This window comes from Ischnura elegans, chromosome X (assembly GCF_921293095.1).
Source record: "Ischnura elegans chromosome X, ioIscEleg1.1, whole genome shotgun sequence".
In the NCBI taxonomy this organism is placed as follows: domain Eukaryota; kingdom Metazoa; phylum Arthropoda; class Insecta; order Odonata; family Coenagrionidae; genus Ischnura; species Ischnura elegans.
Window position 1 is genome coordinate 95002776 of NC_060259.1, and position 22207 is coordinate 95024982.

A 22207-nucleotide genomic window follows, 5' to 3' on the forward strand; every position below is an offset into this window, starting at 1 on the left:
AAACAGGTAACAGGTAATCGATTAGGCGGGGTCAAATAATGTGTGACCAAGCTGAATTTTTATGAGGTTTGTTAGATAATTAAACTACGCCAACAGATTTGCCCGTGTTACTTAAACTTGAATTTTTTTAAGCCAGCCCAGTGATGTGCGATTAGAGGAGGGGTGTTTACTTCGAGTGATGTCGGGCGAAAGGTCTTCTCAGTGCCCCATTTTCATCTTGAAAGCGATATTGTCCCTCACATGCTTAGCAATGGAACAGCTTGGCGTATGTTTGCCTCAAGCAGCCTGTGTGGCAATGGAAAGGGTATTTTTGAGACATAAGACCTTGAATGGTGATCATGATTGTGTAAAATTACTCCACTGCTCTGTGTTTGATCTTCAGATTGCTGTCCTGTGCGGGATTCTTGGGGAAGGCCTCTAATGCCGCTAAGGCCTCAGGATTAGCAATGGTTGGATCACACTCATCGTTCTCTTTTCATTCTGGAACCAATCGTTACAGATTTTTCGTATAGGCCGGGTAGGTATTCCCATTTAACTGAGTACAAACAGTCCATTTACTACTAGATTTTCAATATTTTAACACATTTTAGTGTATGCGCTGTAAGTATGTGCTAGTGCAAATTTTGTTGCTACTGTCGGCGTCAAAATGATGTGCCGTTGAACTCTACTAATTTATTTCTGGGCTTCAATGCATGCTAAAATAATGAACAATACGTAATTATAAATTTATTTTATTCTAAATTCTGAATTATTTTTTGTTTTTTGAAAAATTAAAAAATGTAGACAAGTCAGTGCAATAAATGACTTCGCGCATCGTAAAATTATTCGTTGTTAACTCCATGAACTTTGTGATTCAACGTTGGGAAAACTACTGCGTCTACAGCATTCATCCTCCACAAAAAGTTGTCAACATCAATTTAGGTTGATAAAATGGATTTTGCGTATTGTTATATTTTGTTGTTTATAAACGAAAGTATTAAAAATTATCTTGTCCTAGAGTTTACCCCGGAAGAACAAATAAAACTGATAGAAACACTTTTTAATTTATTTGCAATTTTTTTATGATCCGGCAATATACAATTTATGAATAGCATAAATTATATATGGACATTATAATAATTCAGCGAAGTGAACGAATTCTACGTTGCCACATCTTGCGCGCGAAACTCAAGACGAATATTCGAATGAACTGCGACTGAAAATTTGCCCTCGATCTTCAGGAATCATATTGACGTTCAGTAAATCAAACTATCAAGTAAATTAATCACAAATGGTCACCGTGCTTATTACCTAATTTTTCCTTCCGGTAAAGTGTCCATATTTTTATCAGTTTAAGAATATTTCGTTTCTAATTTCAGGGGATAGAATGTGAGTAACGATTTTAAATATCCCTTATTAATTCTTTAAGCAGCTTCAAAATGCTCTTCCTATCCTCCTTTGGGACCCATGTGAACGGTTTCAATGGTTCACTACCGTGAAGCCCATTCATGTCGCGCACTTAGCCCTGCGTCTAAACTTTTCCGAGCCTATACTGTGCTAGGAAAAAAGAAATTTAGCGCGGCCTCAAGGATATAATGTACAGTGGTTTCCAAAAGTCTCTCCACAAATTGAGCGGCGCCACTTTCGCCGTAGTTTGGAAATTGAGTTTCCGTATTTTCAATGGTACCAGAAAGAGGGAAATTTGAAAAACATTCCCATCTCCTGCAGTATTGTTATAACTGCATCATTAAAGGGCATACGCGGAATATGTGCAATGTTTAATGTCGCATGAGTTGTGCAGCTCACACTAGAAAATAAATACGTCCATAACTTCAATTTATTTTCTCTCGTAAATTGACCGATCAATAGACGTATATTTTCATGCAATTAACGCTGTAACGTTATGATGAGAGTTACTGAACGTGAAATATATATATATATATATATATATAAAATATCTTCCGCTATGACACTGCAAATAATGCCACACAAATGTAGTGTCACTAAATCAAAATTCTGGTAAAGACTGATTTGTTCCCGTGCATGACTTAAGAAAAGTCGTAATGAGACACCTCAAAAATCATGGAGAGAGTAGGCATAGTGTTATAGCAGTGGAATTTCACTGCAGGTACACGGGCGAGGAGCAGGAGGGGGCAGCTGCCCTTCCCTGGAAGCAAAAATCGAAAATGTATTCATGGAAAATAATATTTTTTCAAGCAAATAATTTAAAAAAATAATTAAGAGCTGTTACAGTTGCCTTAAAATGTTGATTTCGTTCACCTTTCCCATGCTTAAATCTTACCTACAACTTGAACAACCATGGCTTGCCCCCTCCCCTAGTTTTGATCCTGGGTACGCCCTTGTGCAGGTACGAATAAATGTGGTGGTTCGAACCTGTCTAAGGGAATATTTTTTAATGACAAAAAATGGCAGTAAGATATTTTTCTTATCCACTTTAACGCTTAAACTCCACTGCTGTCATTGTAAAATTTGTATAGCGAAAATATATTTTGTTATCCGCAATTGTTATTTATTTGTCCCGAAATCTCAATTTCACGAAGAAAAGGGGAAACATTTCAGACAGGTATTCTTCTGCGTCAAGTCCTCTTTCGCATTACTTACCCGAATCCTCTTCCCGAAATACCCCTTTGCTGCAGATACGTCTGCACTACCAATTCCAGCAGTATTTGAAAACTTGGAAGGTTGGCACAAAAAGCGACCTGCATCCTTTGCCCTCACGGTGCCAAGAGCCGTCGAAAACATAGGATATCTTCTGTATCAAGTCCTCTTTCATATTACCCGAAACCTCTGCAACGATTGCCACTTTATTCCGCGCTGCTTGTCGCTGTAAACGATAGAAAACGTAGAATTCGCTCTTACCTTACCTTACCTTATTATTGTGAAGCTAAATATCAGTTCATTTATATTTTGTTGGTAAATCGAATTTTATTTCTATTATCCAGATTGCAGAAAGTGCGCAAAAAACTCATCTAACCTGAGTTCGCAGTGCACTGAACCGAAACTGTCCTTACGGACACTAAAATTCTCTAAATATTAAGGTTCGCCAAGATATGGTATGGTATTTGGAGTATGCGACCGACAGCTGAGGTCATTTTTGCCATGAAGGAAGGGTATGGAAGGGGGTGGAGAAAAACCTGGCGTCAGCGATAGCGTGCTCTTAACGAAAGGCGCCAAAAGGACCAAGCCATAATGTCTCATCCGACGGACGGAGTGTTGCGATTGAAATGTCCTCCACTTAACATTCAAGCAGCGATCGGGCAGTCTCTGAAAAATCTCTACTATCACAAGCATTAGAACCCGAGCCCACATGGCGGGAAGTCAACACTTTAGCCACCACAGGAACACGATCCCCCTTCGCCACAATTATGTCTGTGCTATCGTTTTCAGTAGTATGTGAAAACTTGGAAGGTTGGCATATAAAACGACCTACTTCATTTGCCCTCACGGCACCAAAAACCGGCCTTGATTCATCTGCATGTATCAAGAAGCAGTGGCGCAGCGAGGGGGGGAGGGTTTGGGGGTTAAAACCCCCCCAGGGCTAAGAGAAATCTTTAAGTTTAATCCATTTTACTTAATTGGATTGATATTACTAATAGAATAGTGTGAGGATTAATAAAATATCCCTCAGAAAGCCGTAAAACTCACCATTTTGAACCGTTTATCTTAAAATTCCTCAATTCATAAATCTCGCATCTACCGTTTATCCTGGTGGGTATTCCATACCCCCACACACCCCGGTATTAGTTGCACCTAAATCCCCCCAGCCTCAATTCCTAGCTGCGCCCCTGTCAAGAAGGACGGTCGCGGACGCGACTGATCAACTTCAGCTGGAGTCAAACTCCAGAAGCATGAGCCCAATCGGATTTAAGATAAGCCAAATGAAATGTACTGAGGAAACTCACGTCTATGTACACGTTGGGCCTTCGGAGTTATTTTGTGCTCAATGACGAGGGTTTTCTTATCCTTCGATCCATATTTAGTCTCACCGTTTACATTGCACTAACACTTGACGCTATTAACCGAGCAGGCTTAGTAGGTCTATTTAGTGCTCCGTAGTTGTGATCAAGATCTAGGAGGATTCGAGCCCGAAGTAATTACACTTATTTTCATTTTTGAAAGAGACATTCTTACTATCAACATTATCTATGCTGATGAATGAAGAAGAAGTAAATGATGAATTTTTTTAAACGGCTAATGTCATTAAAGTAAACTTTGCCTCCGAAGTAGTCGGCTCTGCAAAGTTTTCACAACAAATTAAACTTAGGAGCGGTAATGCCGGAAAAAAACGAAAATTCCAAAATGCGTAATCCGGAGAGTCGAAGAAATCATTTCTAATGTATACAGCACTTCCAGTGGAATTCGCCCACCCAATACTCATAAGCGTGTAAACGAACCATTGGAATCTCAATTTGCATTATGTGACCTTTACTTTGTCATAGTTAATTGCCAATGCGATAAAAACAAGTGCACTGAAATCGAGCATATTTTTCAGGACGCAGACGTAGTCATTGGAACAGAGAGTTGGCTTACTGAGGAGATATAAGCGACAGCGAAGCTTCCCTCCAGGGTATAATAATCTACAGATGCCATCGACACAATAGGTGACGGAGTTTTTTGTTAAGATATTTAAGGTGAAATAGTTTATATTTACCATTTTTTTCTCCTAATCCTTAGAGATAATTGTTGTAGATAACGCCCTATGGAAGAAAAGCGTTGTTGCTTTAATTACGTAATTTCCCACTTTTTTCAAGACTAAGTGCAAAAAAATTGAAAGCTATGATTATCGATCGAAAGAGAATAATTTTCCTTGTCTTAAGGTTATCAAAATGATTTCAACTACGAGTGTATTGGGCTATTTAGTGAGAACTATAGTTACTATGAGTCGGGATTTTACTCAAGGGAGATTTTACAGTAATAAGCCGAAAGAGCACGAGGATGCAACTATTGCCAACTCAACTGTATGCTTCCTCTGCGTGAATGAATCTTCTCAGAAATATGAAGATATAGCCATCATTTTAATGAATTTAGTCGTTTAAAAAATTCAATATTAACTTTTTCCTGACTCATCTGCAAGGAGTATGTTAACAGTGGGAATGTCTCTTTAAAAAAATAAAAAAGTGCGATTACTTTAGACTCAACATCTCATATCTTCTACGCAAATGCCGCGCACAAATTACACCTACTAGACTTGCTCTGCTACGATGCCACTTATATGTGAAATAAACGGTGTGTCCAAATGCAGATGTAAACGTCGTCATGGAACCCGAAAGAAAACACTCCGAAGGCCCAACGTATGCACGCAACTTCCCTAAAAATGCTTCAGAAAGGTTGTACAGGTTTTAAACCCTTAACGGCCTTCGAACCCCTGTACACGACTACAATACACGTGTGGCTATCCTTCCTTTTATTCCCATCTACTATGCTCACATGCTTTCACCTTTCTTTGCCGTTTTCTAAGAGGACCTTAAAATTTGGAATTTCCATCTATCAACATTGTTATCCATTACCCTACTCTCCTTACATAACCATTGTCGCTGTCAAAAATAAGTTTCTGCAAAGCATCTACTCTCCCAATTCAGTGGAAAATTCAGCAGCATACATCCCATAGAGAAAAGTGTCATTAGACTGCAAAATCTAAGAAAAAAGTTCCAAGGTGGAAAATCGTAAAAGAGAGAGACAAAAGAACTTGAGAGGACGCGATTGAAGTACTATCGCCAATATTAAGAAGTTTTTGAGAGTGTGAAGTCATGTGATTTGATTATTGACATAAGAAAGTGGTGTTCAATACGGTATTTGTGCATGTGTGAGTGAGAAAACAGTACAAAATGTCATGAAAGGAAGAAGAGAAGTTGCGAGTGGAGATCGCCAACGACTTTTGTTCGCGCTGAGCGACTTGGCTGAGCTAAGGCGGATGAGCCGAGCCGTGCGTGAAGATCAGGCATGGAGATGACTGCGCCAGCTTTATCACTGTGTCAGGACGGAAAGAAAAGTCAAATCGCGGTGCGATGGCAGTAATGGAAATTCAAGAACAATGAAACTTTGGGTATAGTCAAGATGTTGGCTGTGTTGATTTTGAAAAGGCGTTTGAACGAGAACTTTAATGAGTGTGGATGGTGCAGGGGTACAAAAAACTTTCGGAGACACGGTCTTAAAAAAATGGATGGGGAGTGATTTAAAATTGAAGTAAATTTTGTCCATATAGGTTTATTTTAGACTCTTTTAAACATTTACCTTTACATAAAACATGAAGAGGTTTGCATTGCATAAAATACGGAGGGACAATTTTTATATTTGAGATTCAGGAAAAATTCTTTAAGACGAGAGTTTACTCTGTACCTCAGAATAAATATAGGGGAGATTGAGCCACAATGAGACATGGCCACTTTGAGACAGTGAGCATATTCAGCTTTGGACTTGTGTGATATGTGCTATTGTCTATTTCGAATAGCGTAAAACTCATTACTAACTTCCACTTTGCGTATGGCTGCCATCACTCTATTTCAGATTAATGTACTTGCATTGTTTTAATAGTACAAAAGTTACAATACTGCTGTTTTCATTGTCAATTACCACTCAATTAGGATAGGTATTTTTATTTTTCATGGTAAACAATTAAAGAGTGTTTCAAATGTGACATTTTAACATATTTAAATTAACTTTATCACTCTTGAAAAAAGTTGTACAGTCGAAACAATCAAAGGCTGCACATTGGGCCACAATGAGACAGAATTCAGGTATCTCAATGTGACCCATGGAATTGTAATGTATTTCAAATTCAAAACTTAAAGATGCAAGCTAATAAATAAAACAAAAGAACATTGCCAAACTTGAGAAAATTCTTAGTGTTTACAAGATCTATTGAAGTTGTAAGTAACTAATCTTTTCCTACCTGGAAATTGGCAAAAAATTATTAGCTTCTTCAAGGTGACATTTACACAATCCAGGCAAACCAATAATCATTTATCAAGCTGCTCAATGTGTTGAAATTACTTACGAAAAAGCTATGACTCCAACTAACATTAAGGCTGGCTTCAAAAAATGAAGAAAATAACATTTGAATTTCCCAAATGAAATTGAAGTTTTTTTGTTTTCCTGTTGTCTTAGATGTTTCATTGATTATACTTTTTGATTTAATGATTTTGCCAAAACTTTCACTGATGGGTGAAGGTTTTTCCATTCTTTTTATAAGTTTGCTCTTAAAGTTAAATTTATCATATAAAACTATAGTATTATGACTTTAACACTAGTATATTGAATGTTAAAGAGGTTTATTTGTAAAATAAACTTCCTTTATAAGTAAAATTTACAATAAATAGCTATTGAAATGTATTATTCAAATGTTAATTACCATGCCTCATTGTGGCCCGACATTGGGCCACATCTAGGCGCCTGCAAGGATTCATTCAAGAGCCATTCAACTTTACACTAAATCATCGTAAGCAGAGAAGAATGTGCAGAAAACAGTGAAGTTATCATCTGACAAGATATTAATACCTTATATCAATTGGAAAAAATATGAAAACTGATTAAGTGAATTTTGTCTAATTGTGGCCCACTCTCCCCTAAACAAGAATGATTTACTGCTTCGCCGTATGGTAAGTGAATAGAAATGTCTAAATCACGAGATCACGTGATTTGTGTCACTGGTCCGATTGGTTGACTACGGAAATAGCAATTGTTTTCATGTTACAGATTTGGAATGGAAATTTTCCTTATAATTCAATGCTTACAAACATGGAGAAGTGTCAGGATTTTAATAAAATCCATTTTTAAGACTTTCATTTGTTAAATATTTCCATTTCCCGCATTGATACGAAAGTTGGGCAGTTTCAATGTTGGCCTCAGCATTGGGTTTGTGTGCAGCCGCTTTGATCGCCTTTACACATATTTATGGTGAGCTTTAAATACACTAAAGGCCTGCTTACGCGATACGTTTACACGCACGGTTCAATGTCTAAATGTATGAACGCGAGACTGAACGCCAAAATGCACCGTGTAACCACCCAAATTGTGCGAATGCAAGCACAGAAAATATAACCTGTTTTCATTTGGTTCATGCATTCGTACATGTTCCGGTCCGCCAAAATCATTCACGCAAACGCACATTAACTTGTACGCGTTAATGTACCGTGTAACCAGGCCTTAACCCTATCTAACCCAGAGCTGCTTCGGGGAGGAATCAAATTTCAGATTTTTCATCTTGAAAACTTGAAAACTTTGCTCTCAATCTTAATTAGCGTGACAGCAAAATATTTCGCCATTAAAATTTAAATCACAAAATAGTGCGTAGTTTAGATATTTCCTAATTAGAGCAGAAAGTTGAAACATTTTTGATGTTGCTTAGAAGCAACATTGAGTGATAAAGGGTTAAGAATTTCAAGATGTTAGCGTAGCTTTGAAAGTGGCAAGTCACCAGCGAAGAGGGACTTTCTATGATGCATTCGGCCAGATTCCTCGCACCCCCTACCATCAAGGTCAACTCCGTGGAAGAATACAATGAGCAGTAATCCCCCCAAATGATAATAAGATTACTCAACCGCGCGCCAATATGGATCAATCGACCGACTTCGGGCCCGTTGATAGCGTTCTGCGGAGAGTGTGCCAAGGCCGGGCGTGGCGGAGGGCAGGAGGAAGATGAGACGGAAATGCGCTCGAGGAAGAGGCGGGCAGCGGTTGGCCACGGGGGCGGCGCGGACGGCGGTCTTCCGGACGGCTCGTCCACCGCCCTCATGGTACCGCCGCGCCACCTTGGCCCCCTTCCCCCACCCCCCGCGACACCCCCTGATAAGGCAGCCCTTCGCAAACACACGCCCTATAAATGCCTTTCGAGCGACTACAATGGCCACTCTCAGTTCTGCCCACTCCGATTCAGTGTCCATCTGGAACATCGACCAATCAAGGCATCATGGCGTCTTTTTGGGCTCACATTTCCCTCGTGTGGTTCGCGCTCTCGGCGGTGGCCGGCGCCGACTTTGGTGACGAGATAATTCAGGTAAAATAGAAGCGATGGTGTCGTTAGTTAGTGGTCGAGCGAGTCGACCATCAATGGGGATGGAAGAGATTTCGAATACTGAGGAAAGAAGATCCTGATTTAGAATGTGTTTTGGCACGTTGAACCCTTTAAACCATTATTCTAAATTTTCGTGATTCATCTGTGAGAAATGGAAGCTTAAGGGATTTAGTGAAACTGCGTTTGAGAGGGCTGGTGATCGATTGGCTTGCGGAGAACGATCGAGACTGATCGGAAGCTGGCTCTGATTTACAATGAGTTTTAGTGCAGTTATCATTATTGTTAAAACAATAAATCCGTGAGAAAATAGAGGCTATGGGGAATATGACGAGACTGCATTTCTTAAAGGGGGGCGAGGGATTTTATACTGAGGCACCAAACCGTCAATGGATCAACCAACCCCCTTAGAATGTGCCCTAAGTAAATACCATGTAGCCGAAATGGATAATGGGACAGAAAATGTGCTGATTTTACTTATTACTGATAAATGTGGAGGATAGCAAATTTAGCTCATTTAAATATAAAACTCTCCAAGTTTTGGATAGCATAGTGTTCTTTAGCAAAATTATATATGAGTAAAAACTTGATAAATTTCTCTCTGTTTGGGTTATGGTAAATATTTAAAATTGATGCGTATTTTTTCCTTGGTCGTCTTGTGAAACCACGCGTGATTTGTGAAATGTGATAAACGTGACGAAGTACTGGTGGGTCCCTCAGCCAGTCATCCATGAGATGCGGGCGAAGGCATAAATGGAGTTCCTTAGAAGGATGACGGTAAACATGAACATGCGAAACGGGAGAATTCTTCGAACGGAAGATCACTGTCGGCAAATGTAGAATTTGCAAAGCACAGGGTATCGCGCTCGTTGAATTAATCATCCCTCCAATTATAAAGTATAATGGATGCCGAAGGGAAGGCTATAATTATGATCCTTGAATCAATTACGTCCCGTTTCACTGCTTTCTTTTTCGCGTCACCGCGCAGTTCCGACAACTTGATGAGTATCGCTGACTCAAGTATGTGGAATTATTCTCGGGTTGGAGGCGGGTGGTGGGGCTGGGGGAGAAAGTGGGAGCACCGTGTGTGCCAGAAACTCGAAAGTGAAAACAATATGACGGCAGTGCGCATGCGTTTCATCCTTCAAGTGTTCCCCAGCGCTAAAAAGAGCTGCGACCGGCGGGGAAAAATCATGCCTCACTTGGTCATGCATGCATGGGCCGGTGGCGCGCGCACATTACCCAACTGCCTTAATTTCCGGCCCCATTTGACGGCATTTCGCCCCAGATCCTCCCGCTCGCCCAATTCACTCGGCCCGGTGCGGAGCGCGCGAAATGGCGGGATTTCATTGGCTCGCACCCCTGTGCTTCCTTAGCCTGTCCGTGTACAGCTCGACTGAGAGAATTCATGTGCCCCAACAGGACGCGACGGAGTCCCTCGGCGTCACCGGCGCCCCCAACGGATTTATCTCGTGGATTCTAGGACTGGAGCCGAGCAAGACACCCGATGGCGGATCCAAGCCCACCTCCAGCCCCTCGCCTCCGGTGCAGATCAAGACATGTGACTGCCGTAAGTATTGCATTTCGTGGTACCCGTCCCGCGGGGTGGCCGTGGTGCGGGACTCTCATTCATCCCATTTTCAATACACTAGTTGCACTCACGAAAAATAGATTTAAAAAGTTACAGATTTGAAAGTTTTGTTTATGCCGAAGAGTTTGGGTCATATATCTTAAGGTTTATTTTCCATTGATAAAATTTGGAAATATGCTTTAATTTGGGAATCATAATTTCATTTATTATATCATCTGGTAAATGGCCTCATAAATTCTTTATATAATTAAAACAAAGTGTGTACAGATTGTAATTTCGCCTGATTTTCTTAATGACCCTAAAATTTTACAAAGCGTGGACGTTTACATAAAAGTTTCAACATTTCTACATATTTAAATATACGGACAATTTCACCGAGGAAGAAAATAAGCTTTGCAAGGCTGAGGGGCTCATTTCCCGTAGCTCGCATTACAAATCTCACGCGCTAAGTGTTCACTCGACCGAATTTCGTTGCTGTGCAGTACATTTTTTCATGCATTTTAAAATCATATTCTTAAAGTATATTTGGGTAAACGTTATTAGGGCCCTGGAATTAATTTTTGTTTCACGTGAAATTTTTTAAAACCAACATAATCAATCAGACTTTTTCTTTTCTAATGGTTGTAACCGTAAATAATTGGGTGGTAAAATTTTTCTCATCTTAATAAAAGATGTTCTGAAGTTGATTCAAAATGTGTAACCTGTGAAATAGATGAACATGATACGCAGCAGGAGTGTCCAAAAGCATCACCTACCGGATTTGGGGGCGGCGTGTATAATTCCTTGCCTCTTAACCGAAAGTCGATGGTTTGAGACCCGCCTGAGTTTTCAGGGCCTGGACGGTTTCTATATGTGTTTCGTACATAGTAAAACGCTAGAAATGGGGGAATCTGTTACTGAAATTATTCTTATTATCACTCACTTTTTAGCCATCAATATAGGTGGAGCTTTAAAATCAGTGTAGGCGGAACCCTTTGGTTAAATATTAAATGCTTTTGCTAATATTTTTTAAGGGCTTATTGTGATTGAAATAAGGTCCAACAGTTTCGGAAGTAGTTTGAAATCTTTCGTATTAAAGATTCTAATTAGGAATACTCAAAAACAGCGAAACGTGTACGGTTAGTGAATGTTTCTGAGAAAAACCATTATATTTCTAAATTATCGAGTTTCCGTGGATGAACTGTAGAAAGGACGATTATTATTTTAATCATTTTTGTTTAAAATAACTTATATTTTAAATGACATTATCACTTGCTATTGGAATGAAAAAGGCTGGGTGAAGGTCATTCCAAAGTTACCCTGGATTCTATTCAGCAGTTAATAACAATGCCATTCTTAATTATATCAAATGATGGAAAGAAAGGCAAGATGAAATATATTATTCCACTCCTCCCTCAAGAATTCATTTAGGCTACATGGTAACTATTAGTTTAAAGTGGTTTTACTTTCTATAGATATATTTCAATTACCTTAATTGTAACTCATACCTCACCATGTTCTTCCTCTTCGAAACAGCTGTCAAGGAACTGTCGATTGTTGCCAATGGTCGAAGCAGTGGGTAACTTTAAGCCATATGTAAATGAATTATGATATTTAGGGCCAAATGTTAGGTCTAAAATTTAAATAAAGCAGCATAATAAAAAATGATATTACTCTGCTGATATTTATTTGGTATCCGTTCATGTAGTTATCTTAAAGCTATTCTTTCAGAGATATTCATTCAAAGCGGATTTTTTAAACATAGTTTACTGATTGTACCTCATATTAGCATTATTTTCATAAACCTATTTGTAATAGTTTAATAGGAAACTATCAGAAAAGATAGAAAACTCCATGTCCATATTCTTCGAAGGAAAATGGACTGGTGGACTGTTGGGTAATTGAAGAGTAGGATTCTCTCTGCTTACAAATTTTGTTGCTGAGGGCCCAATTTCGGAATTTAGACGAAGCAGTTATGCATAAAAATGTGCTTCATTGTAATGAACGCTACCCAATACCTAATTATACAGGGGTATCTTCAACGAATACTGTATACATAACTATGGGTAATGATGGAAAAATCAATTTCTATTGAAGTTGAAAATCAAGTTTTGATTGTCATAGATCGAGGAATTGGAGATCGAGCCATGATCTTCGAGCTTCGCTCCAAACTCGATTTTTCAACATCGACATTGACCATTTAGTTTGATCTCATTAGCGTCACGAAGGGCATATTATAACGACATTCGTCCCGAATGTAAGACTTTAATCCAAGGCCGGTGAAATTGAAAATGTATGTGCTCGATCATGAACAATGCATCTCAACCTGTTGATCTTTCTAAAAGTTTTCGTGAAGCGGTCATCCCAAAACTTTTATATGCGCGCATTTGTACATTTTTCCTACTAATAATTCAAGAACCTATTCTAAGGAGATTGTTTGGAATTTTTCCTGCTATTCAAATGTGTATTTTGAGTTGTGTATTTTTTCGAATGAATAATAAACAGGTTTTATACTAACTACATTTCTTTCAAAAAAGAGCCATCGATGTTTTCGATTAAACGATCTTTTATTTCAAATTTAGAATTTCGTTTTAAAGTCGATCTTTTAATTTCCAGTGTAAATCGATTTTGATCGACATTTTCCCATCACTAACACATAATAGGGACCGCTCAATAGCTCAAGGTTAGAACATGGCTTGGCTTAGCTCATATAGTCTACTTTCCTGCGGAGTTATCTCATTTTTACATCTCATGACATTTTTATTAATTATTAGTTGTGGCTAACTTTTCACTTGCTGATTAGCGTTGCAGAGCTCGAGGGTAATATGGGTAATTCTTTTAATCACGGCAGATTCTGGGTTTAAGGATACGATTTAAATTGTAAATTATTGGAAGGCATTGATATTGTAAAAAAAATTATCCCAATTTGCGTACTTTTGCGGATGTCTGAATGACGGAGCACATCAAATCCAACTGGATAAAGGACATTGTGATGCGGAAAAAATATTGTCAAGTATATACCACAGCTCTGTTCTGATTACGAAATTTCAGTAATCTTGGGGAAATTGGTACTGCAATATTTAATCCTTGAGGACATAACCCTAGTTTCACGTGATAAGGAATGTGGTGGTGCTATTCAGATACAATTATCAAAAGACCTGCGGTATTGGGAAAAATTAGGTAACATTCCACGTCTTCATAACTTACGAAAAATGTGCGTGCGTCATTGAGTGAAGAATTGAACGTTGAAATACATTATTTAGCTCGTATAACGTGACTTTAAACGGAGAAATACAATTAATTTCGAAAAAATGCCGCATGCAATATACCTTTTTTGTAAAGATTCATCATTTTTATAGCCATCTTTGTTCTTTTTCATATAAATATGCGGCACATTCCCCATTATTTCCTCCGAGTTGAAACGACCGATTTCCTACCCTAAAAGAACACATTCAGCGAAAATAGTACTTTTATTTTGAGGAAAACAAGACGTAATTATAATTGCTAGCCTCTCTTTCTCTAATCTCCCCCTTCAAAAAACGAAAGGAACTATGCCGATGATTTGAATGCTTAAATCTGCATGCCATTTTTCAGAATGCGGGATCAGCAATAAGAAGACCAGAATTGTTGGTGGATATGAAACTACGGTGAACCAGTATGGTTGGATGTGCATGTTGCAGCACAACAAGAAGTTTTACTGCGGAGGAACTCTGATCAATTCCAGATACGTCCTGACCGCAGCTCATTGCGTCGATGGGTAAGCATTAATCTTCATTTGGCTGTAAATAATCCGCTTTAATGTTTGTCGTATTACCCATTCTGATGTCACCGCTGTTAAATGAGTCCTTTCGGCCTCGTAGGCAATCACTATTTAGGGCGTAGTCATTCTTATGTGGGCACCCGCACAACCTTTCTTAGTTAACCCAATGGACTTAGGTATTCAATGATGTCTATGGCTATCTGATTCAAAGCATAAGTCTACAGAATGATTTAAGTTGAGTAAATTTTTGACGTACGTAATTCTGGTTATTCGGGCCACCGGAGGTTAGGGCAGCCGTTGGGACGAATCTCGGGAGCAGAACCTAATGGAAAAATTACCTTGAGGACGAAAAGCCATTGAAACGGGCCATGTATCGGTGATATTGGCCCAATTTCACGTAAAAATAAGCAATATTTCAAACACCAGAAACCTTTTTGGTACAATCTCAATTACCATTAAACTAATGCGAAGCATGCCTCGTCTTTCATAGTCTCGTTTGCCGCTGCATTAGTTCTAAACACACGTTTTCATGCGTGAAGACTGAGATCAATATAATCATTTCATTATTTTTCATAATTGTAATATATTCAACAGATAACTGAACAAAGGTGTCTTTCTACCCTCCATAAGTCTTCTCTTTATGCATTTCATCGTTTATGTATGCATTTTGACGGAATGCTTAAGATTAATGTGAAGCCGCGTACTTGGTATAACGTTTACCGATCCCATCTGTCCCAATTAACCACAATGTACAGTAATATACAAAGTTTTTCATCCAATCTTACTGGATCGGTAATTGCATAAAGTTGCTGCTTATAAAAATCTGATATCCCCTCCATTTCTGGGTGAAAATTTTAAGGTAATGTTGATCTGTTTGTACAGACTCTCGGCGCAGAAGATAACAGTGAGACTGTTGGAGCACGACCACACCACTGAGAGTGAGGCCAGCACAATGGTCGTTGGAGTTGAAAAGCACATTATGCATAAGAACTACAAGTCATCGACGTTTAACAATGACATTGCTCTTCTTCGCTTGGACAGAGAGATCCCAATCGAGGGACTGGTCCGGCCAGCGTGCCTCCCAAGGAAAGGTAATGTGCACATTTAGTTTATAAATCATGTCTGTACATTCTATAGATGTCTGTGCCTTATGGAGATAAAATTTCCCTAATTTCGGGGTGATGCTTATTAAAAGTGGTGCCTTTCTAAATGAGATTTATGGTTGGTTAGAGTTCCCAGTTTTAACGTAATCACTTTATAAAGTATGTCAACTTCATGCTCGAGGTAATTCAGAGTTATCAATCTCCATTATTTATCTCCACTTGCATGTTATTTTTGCTCCGATGCCTACTCGAATGAGGTTAGATCTCATGCGCAATGGAAGAGCATGATTAAGATTTTTTCGGAGATCTTAGCGTAGTTAGGATATGATGAAGTTACTTTACTGGCCTTAAATGTAAAAATGGCCCTATTTAATATCTCTTAGTCTTATTTACATGAAACATTGATGTGCGTGGTTCTTTTTTCTATTCGTTACCGCTTTAAAACAGAATTTTTTCCCTTAGAATTGAAATGCAATTGTAAATTTATCCCATGAATTGGTAGTGTTTACTTTGTTATGCGAGCGATCTGCGCCTTTTATATTATGATACATAAAGTCATACAAGTGCTAAGATTATGCATAGAGTTTTCCGAGGGGAAGACTCGTGAAGTTTAAAATACCCACGTCGTGTAATTAAATGGTGTTTTATGCTTGTGGATAAATTTCAAGGTCAGTGTACTAAACGTGGAAAATATCGCAGTCTTCCAATATTTACTATTTTAGTTCCAGAAAAATACTGATAGGAAGGATACTATAGTATATATAATAAAACTTAGCTTTTCCTCTCTTTCCTGGCTTCGGCACTCATACCATTTCTATTGTATCCAGGACAGTGAAGTGTTTGCTCTTACACAGGTGCGCCGTATTTAAAACTTACGCTGTTAGGATGATTGGAAGTCTTCCATCATGAGTATTGGCCATTCGAATATCCCCTGCTTCAGGGCATTTGTTGTCGTTCCTTCGCAAGTCGTCACTTATTTCAACCCCTTTCATAGAAGATCCAAACTCTGTTTGCATGCGAGCGATTACCTTTTAAATATGCGATTTCGATTAATTTTTATTTATTCGGTTTGAAGTCATGGATTTTGTTATCATACCCGTTATTTGTAGGTACCTTGATGTCATCGAGTGAATGCAGTGTATGGAAAAAGCGTTAATGACTATGGCATTCAATATATTTCACTCATTTTCTTTTAATCATATAATTTTGAGCCTTTCATTTCAGAGCGAAGTGTTGAGTCTTAACAATTCCCAAAATTATTTCTGTGCGTGTATGAAAACTTAGTTCATAACTTGTAATGTTGAATACATTTACCTACCAATATGTATGTCTAACTTAAAGGTCAATTTGCTCATTAGAAAATTTTCTGGAAAATGGATGTAGTCACACGGGGTACGTAAGGGGGTAATCCCCCCACCCCCAAAATGAGGATTTTTAAAATTTTAATCCGTCTACTTCCCGCCGCTTCAAGCTATCGTAGAACTTCATGTCCATTTGCTAGTATGTCATACTTTCTTATTTTCTTTACTTTCACATTTATTTCATGAATATAATGGTAGGAGTTTTACTTATTAAAAAAATGCTTAACCCTGAGCTACACGCGCCCGCGAGGGTAGCACCAGTGCACACTTGCGGCTTTTTTGCCGCACTTTGATATTTTTGGTTTTCCTAAATAGATATTAAAATTTTAGAGTATGTAACGCATTTGGATAACTTCTGATAATTAAAAGCACTTTAAATATTTTCTCTTTCATTTATAAACAAAGCATAAAGCATATTAGAATGCAACTTTCTTGATGACTACTTTGAATAATTTTTCTTAAGGAATCGCAGTCGATAATGTTCTTGGCCGAGGATAAAGTACAGAAATAATACCAAAGTGTGCCGCCAGTGATCTGTCGGCAGTAAACGCGCTATTTCGAAATTTCGAAACATGCGGCAAAATCTCCGCTTAGCGTGTAACTAAGGGTTAACCCGAATTTATCCCGACCCCCCATAGAAATGTTCTGTGTACATTGGTCCTCCATATTGGAGTGGTGCAAATCGATCGAAAAACATGGCAAGTCCCTCTCTCACTTCGCCCGTGGCCCAATTCACTCCAGTCCGAAAATTGCGCGAGATGGGCTGCACACGAAATGCTGACGCGTTAACTGGAAGGCGTTCGCACCTTTTTTTTTGATTTGGACGCCATGACACGCTCCAAAATGAGTGCACTCGCCCTCAACGCTATTTATCGCTTCAACGTCTGATTGAGTGCCGTTTTGGCAAGTGACCCCGGATCGCGTCGATCGCCTACTCGCACAATTCATACGCAAAAATCGTTAAGTAATCACCGTAAGAATTGAATAATTTGAGGGAAATAGAAAAGGATACTTTATATGTGCTCAAACAGACCCATCATTTCATTTGAGTTGGCCATATTTCATCTTTTTTTCATGGGAAATTACTCGTTTGCTGTTTTTGTTATTGCCTTGAATTTTTTACCTGAGTGAACCTGAGTGAACCATCACCATTTATCTAAGCCTCAAGTATAAAAATTTGCATCTTGGAAAATGATGAGACAATATTTTCAAGTTTTATGTAAATAAAATGTTGGCAAGCTTCAATTATATGTGCCCGAAATAATTCGAGATGATTGCGTTAGTTTGAAACGAGTCATAAGCTGGTACATAGAAGTGGTCGAGCTGGAAGGATGCGCGCTCTCCTGAGCAGATCTTTTCAAAGGCAAGTGCATTGCCGCCTGTTTTGTTTTGAATGGAAATGAACTTAGGGCTCTGACGCGTCCACCTCATAGGCACTTCATATGAAGAGGTGGGCACTGTCACTGAAGGGCAGGCTCAATGTCTGATTGCACGCATTCGATGGACACGAAGCAAAGAGTCCCTCCGCAGTTGGACGGGTTGGTTTCCCTTTTCACACGAAATCTCCACGACTTAGACTCACAGCAGTCCTTTCAAAATCCCGGCGATCAAATGAATTCTGAACGCAGGCGCGAATCGTAGCTATCCCGGTGAGCGCATCGACGCTCCACAACCAACCAGTTTACTTTTGATATTTATGCAGAGTTTCAAAGCTGACAGCTTACGCCCTCCCGGCGAACAGAAGAAGGCCCATACCTATCGCTGTGTTTCTTGGTGCCTCGCCAAGTTGCAATTTTTTAAATAAAAGAAACAAGTATTGATCGTCCTACCTCTTCCGAGGGGATCATTTTCACGGAGTAAAACTAAATTTCTTTGGCCCTCGACTCAGGGGCCACGGAGATAACTTCGTTTCGGTTATTTTTTTAAATACCTAAGATCATTAGAAAATTATTTTTGAAATTTTGTCATTCTATTTGCAATACTACAAATATTATTGCTTGAAAAGAATGTCTATGTGGCGGCTTTGAAGTAACACGTGGCCAAGTGGCTCTTTCCTTCACGGAGTCAAACAAACAGCTCAAATTTTTCAGTATTAACGCAAAAGTAATTAAAAGTTTGTGGAAATATTTTCACTTCAATCAGCTAACAAAACCAGTTTTTCTGGTAGTTAATGTTTTATTTTGGTGCGATTAATTTCTGCTTGATTGTAAGATGTAATCGCTCAGTATGGAGAGGCTTTAATTTCGAATGTAACAGTTGGTCCATTCTGCTTTTTTTACATTCTCACTCGAATGCGACTTCGCAGGTTTAAGTTACACCGGCCACAAGGGAATCGTATCTGGTTGGGGGAGAATCGGAGAGACAGCACCAGTATCCAATTACCTGCAGGAAGTTGAGGTTCCCATCTTCTCGAACAAAGACTGCCGCACGGAATCCTTATACGGAGCCAACCGGATAACAGACAACATGCTGTGTGCTGGTTACCACACGGGCGCACTAGACTCTTGCCAGGTAAGCATTTTCTCAATATACCTGCACCCACGGCCACCTCTATTCAGCCACGTCCACTTCTCCCTGGAACCGAACATTGGCAATGTTTTCGGCCAACCCTTAAGCGGCCAGCTCCAGACCTTCACAACCACAAAATACCTCTACTGAGGAATATCGGGATGAAATGTTCTCGGGTATTAAACCGGCTCAGATGGCGCATGTTGGCTAAACGTAGACCGTCTGACCTGGTGTAATACCCGACAAGAATTCATCTCACATGAGAATACCACTTGGGAATTACTCTCTCTTCATAAAACTCCAATTTCTAAATATATTGCTGCAGAGTTCGAATTGATAAAATACACATTCGCCCCTATGACGTCTGCCCCTGGCATAATGCAGGATTATGGCGTTTTAGCCTAATTATTATGCCTCTATTGGAAAGACACAAAATGAATAGATCTTTTAATCCATTTCCCATTCCTGAACACCTTGCATCCTTCACCTGTGCCCCTCCGCTGCACTTAACACCCAAAGATCCCCCTCCCCTTCTCTTATCACTGGCGCTCAATCACTGTTTGTATTTTTACAGGGGGATAGTGGTGGACCTCTACATGTCAACAATAATGGTACCTTCGAAGTTGTTGGTACGTATTGAATAATTTTGGACTCCTGATATCAAAGGAAATAGGCATTTAAATTGAAATAAATTAGGCACTGGTCTTTTGAAAACGTCCTCTTTCTCTTGAATGAATAACAAGGAGGCAAAAAGTTACTTTCTTTCTTGCTCTGTGATCAAATATCCTCTATATCGCCCAGTAGCCAATAGTTTTCATTTCATATTTATTTAAATGGCGGTATATTTCTCAATCGATATGTAAATGATTTTTTAAAAATTAGTCTTATACTTTAAGTGGTGAATGCATAATGTTTGTATTGTTTAATTTATCACCAATATGAATTTATTTATTCATTCAATGAAAATGCGTGCCTCGTTGCAGGAATCGTGTCGTGGGGGGAAGGGTGTGCCAGACCTAAGTATCCAGGGATTTATACCAGAGTCAATCGATACCTCACGTGGATTGCCAAGAAAACAACCGACTCTTGCTTTTGTACCCCTTGAATACACAAATGTTGAAATAAACTGTTACTCATGAATGTCTGTGTTTCACTGCCAAATTTCGCTTGGTCCCAAACACGGTGAATAGTGGTGATCATGGCGGCGTGAGAGAAACCCTCACGCTAAGAATTTTTTCCAGTGAGTTAGCCATCGTTTCAACGTGGTAGCCTTGAGAAGGGCATCCAGAAATGTGTATTTTATTTATATTCATGTAGTCACTCATTTAAACACATACCATGACATTGCTGATATTGACATACCTTTAATATGCCGATATGGAGTGATGTGGTTTCCCGCAGAGCAAAATGATAATTAAACTCCCAGATTTATTGCGGGTCCGAACAAAAATTGCCATTCTATCTAGTATAAATTGGATGTCCAAGGGGGAGGGGGGGCTATAGCCCCCTTAGCCCCCCCCCCATAGATCCGCCACTGTACAGTATTAAGTAAGTGAATAATAATCTAAAATATAATTGCCCGTTGACCTAAATAGATAATTACAGTGGGTTAAAAGAAGTTGTCAAATCTCTCTGGAAATGGCTAGACGAATACATGGAGCCAATGTTTTAGCGGGAGTGATTTTTATAGAGTGACCGTACCTTCTAGTCCTATACTTCCATGATGCATCCCTTTGATAACTCGAGAGTTACATAAGAAGAATAACCAGTATGCGTTTCAGGGATTCTAGATCCTTAAGTCCCACTCAAGCATTTTTTAATGCCGCAAACCATAGGAATTTAATTGATAAATATATCTACTATAATTAATAACTTGGTAGTTATTTTTCTGATGCACGTTCACAGAAGTGTCTCAATTTACCTATCACAGAGTGCTCATATATGCTGCTTTAATGAATTCCACGGAAAATATTACGTCAAAAATATAATGTGCCTTTGCCACTTTCACAAATGAATGTGATTGTAATTAGAGAGCAGATTATAGTCTAATCACCGTTAATTCATCCAGACCATTTAACCAATATTCACGCCATTGGGCATTAACGACAGTTTCATGAGTGAGAGTTAGTAAATAAAAATAATTTTCCATTTAAGGCTTTGCTGTTGCTGCCGTAAAGAAGGCACGTTGCCGATAGGATATGCTGGCATGAAATTTTGTTTAAACCAATGAAATTGGCAAACTTCTTAAAATGTATTCGCCCGTACATTTTATTCAATGGTATTTTTTTACGTAATATTCACTTTTCTATACAAATCTCCCGGTTGTTAATTTTTCCTATTCCCGCCACTGGTCTATCACGGGTGAATGTGCCCCTTTCCCTCCCTCCCGTCAAATGCCACTCCCCTCAACCCTTCCCCCTCCCTCCCCCACCCCACCCCATCCACACAAGTTATCCCTCCCAACACATTACCTCAGAAACGTATTAAACTATAAAAATGTAAGTCCGCAGCCTGTGTCCTTATGAGCAGTAAGGAACAGCAGTGAGGAGGAAGGCTCTATACGAGAGTGGTGACACTGAAATATACCTTCATTTAAAAAGTGTGCCGCCTTTGAAGAAAGGCTCCGCACGAGCGATTTATGTTTTCTGGTGATTCACTTTTCATTCATTTCCGCAATTCACTCAACAGCTAACTCCCCCAATCGGTTTGGAAAGGGAGCGGTAAAATTAAAAAAAATAAGAAGCGCTTAAGCATTAGATATTTGTGTGACATCCTCTGGATCTCGTGCCGATTTTTGCTAATTTTGTTTAGATGAGATAAATGTCAGCAATGGGCGTGGAGAATCAAATCATCTGGGACTGTGATTTGATGAGTGGAGCCTATGATCCTTTGCAGGAT

General features: G+C 39.2%; 1 protein-coding gene across 1 annotated transcript; it reads left to right on the forward strand.

Moving 5' to 3' along the window:
* Window positions 1-8862: 8862 nt before the first annotated feature.
* Window positions 8863-20440, forward strand: LOC124170959 (trypsin-1-like). The gene is made up of 7 exons (XM_046550045.1): window positions 8863-8992; window positions 10430-10577; window positions 14172-14334; window positions 15220-15428; window positions 19107-19312; window positions 19884-19938; window positions 20293-20440. The coding sequence occupies exons 1-7, from the start codon at window positions 8906-8908 to the stop codon at window positions 20412-20414; spliced, it is 990 nt and encodes a 329-aa protein (XP_046406001.1). The 5' UTR covers window positions 8863-8905; the 3' UTR covers window positions 20415-20440.
* The last annotated feature ends 1767 nt before the right edge of the window (window positions 20441-22207 follow it).

Excerpts from the sequence above, each read along its gene's own strand:
- LOC124170959 (XM_046550045.1), top strand. The coding sequence starts at position 8,906 with ATGGCGTCTTTTTGGGCTCACATTTCCCTCGTGTGGTTCGCGCTCTCG. Across the intron at positions 14,335-15,219 it reads GCAGCTCATTGCGTCGATGG|ACTCTCGGCGCAGAAGATAA; the intron begins GTAAGCATTAAT and ends CTGTTTGTACAG. Across the intron at positions 19,939-20,292 it reads TGGTACCTTCGAAGTTGTTG|GAATCGTGTCGTGGGGGGAA; the intron begins GTACGTATTGAA and ends GCCTCGTTGCAG.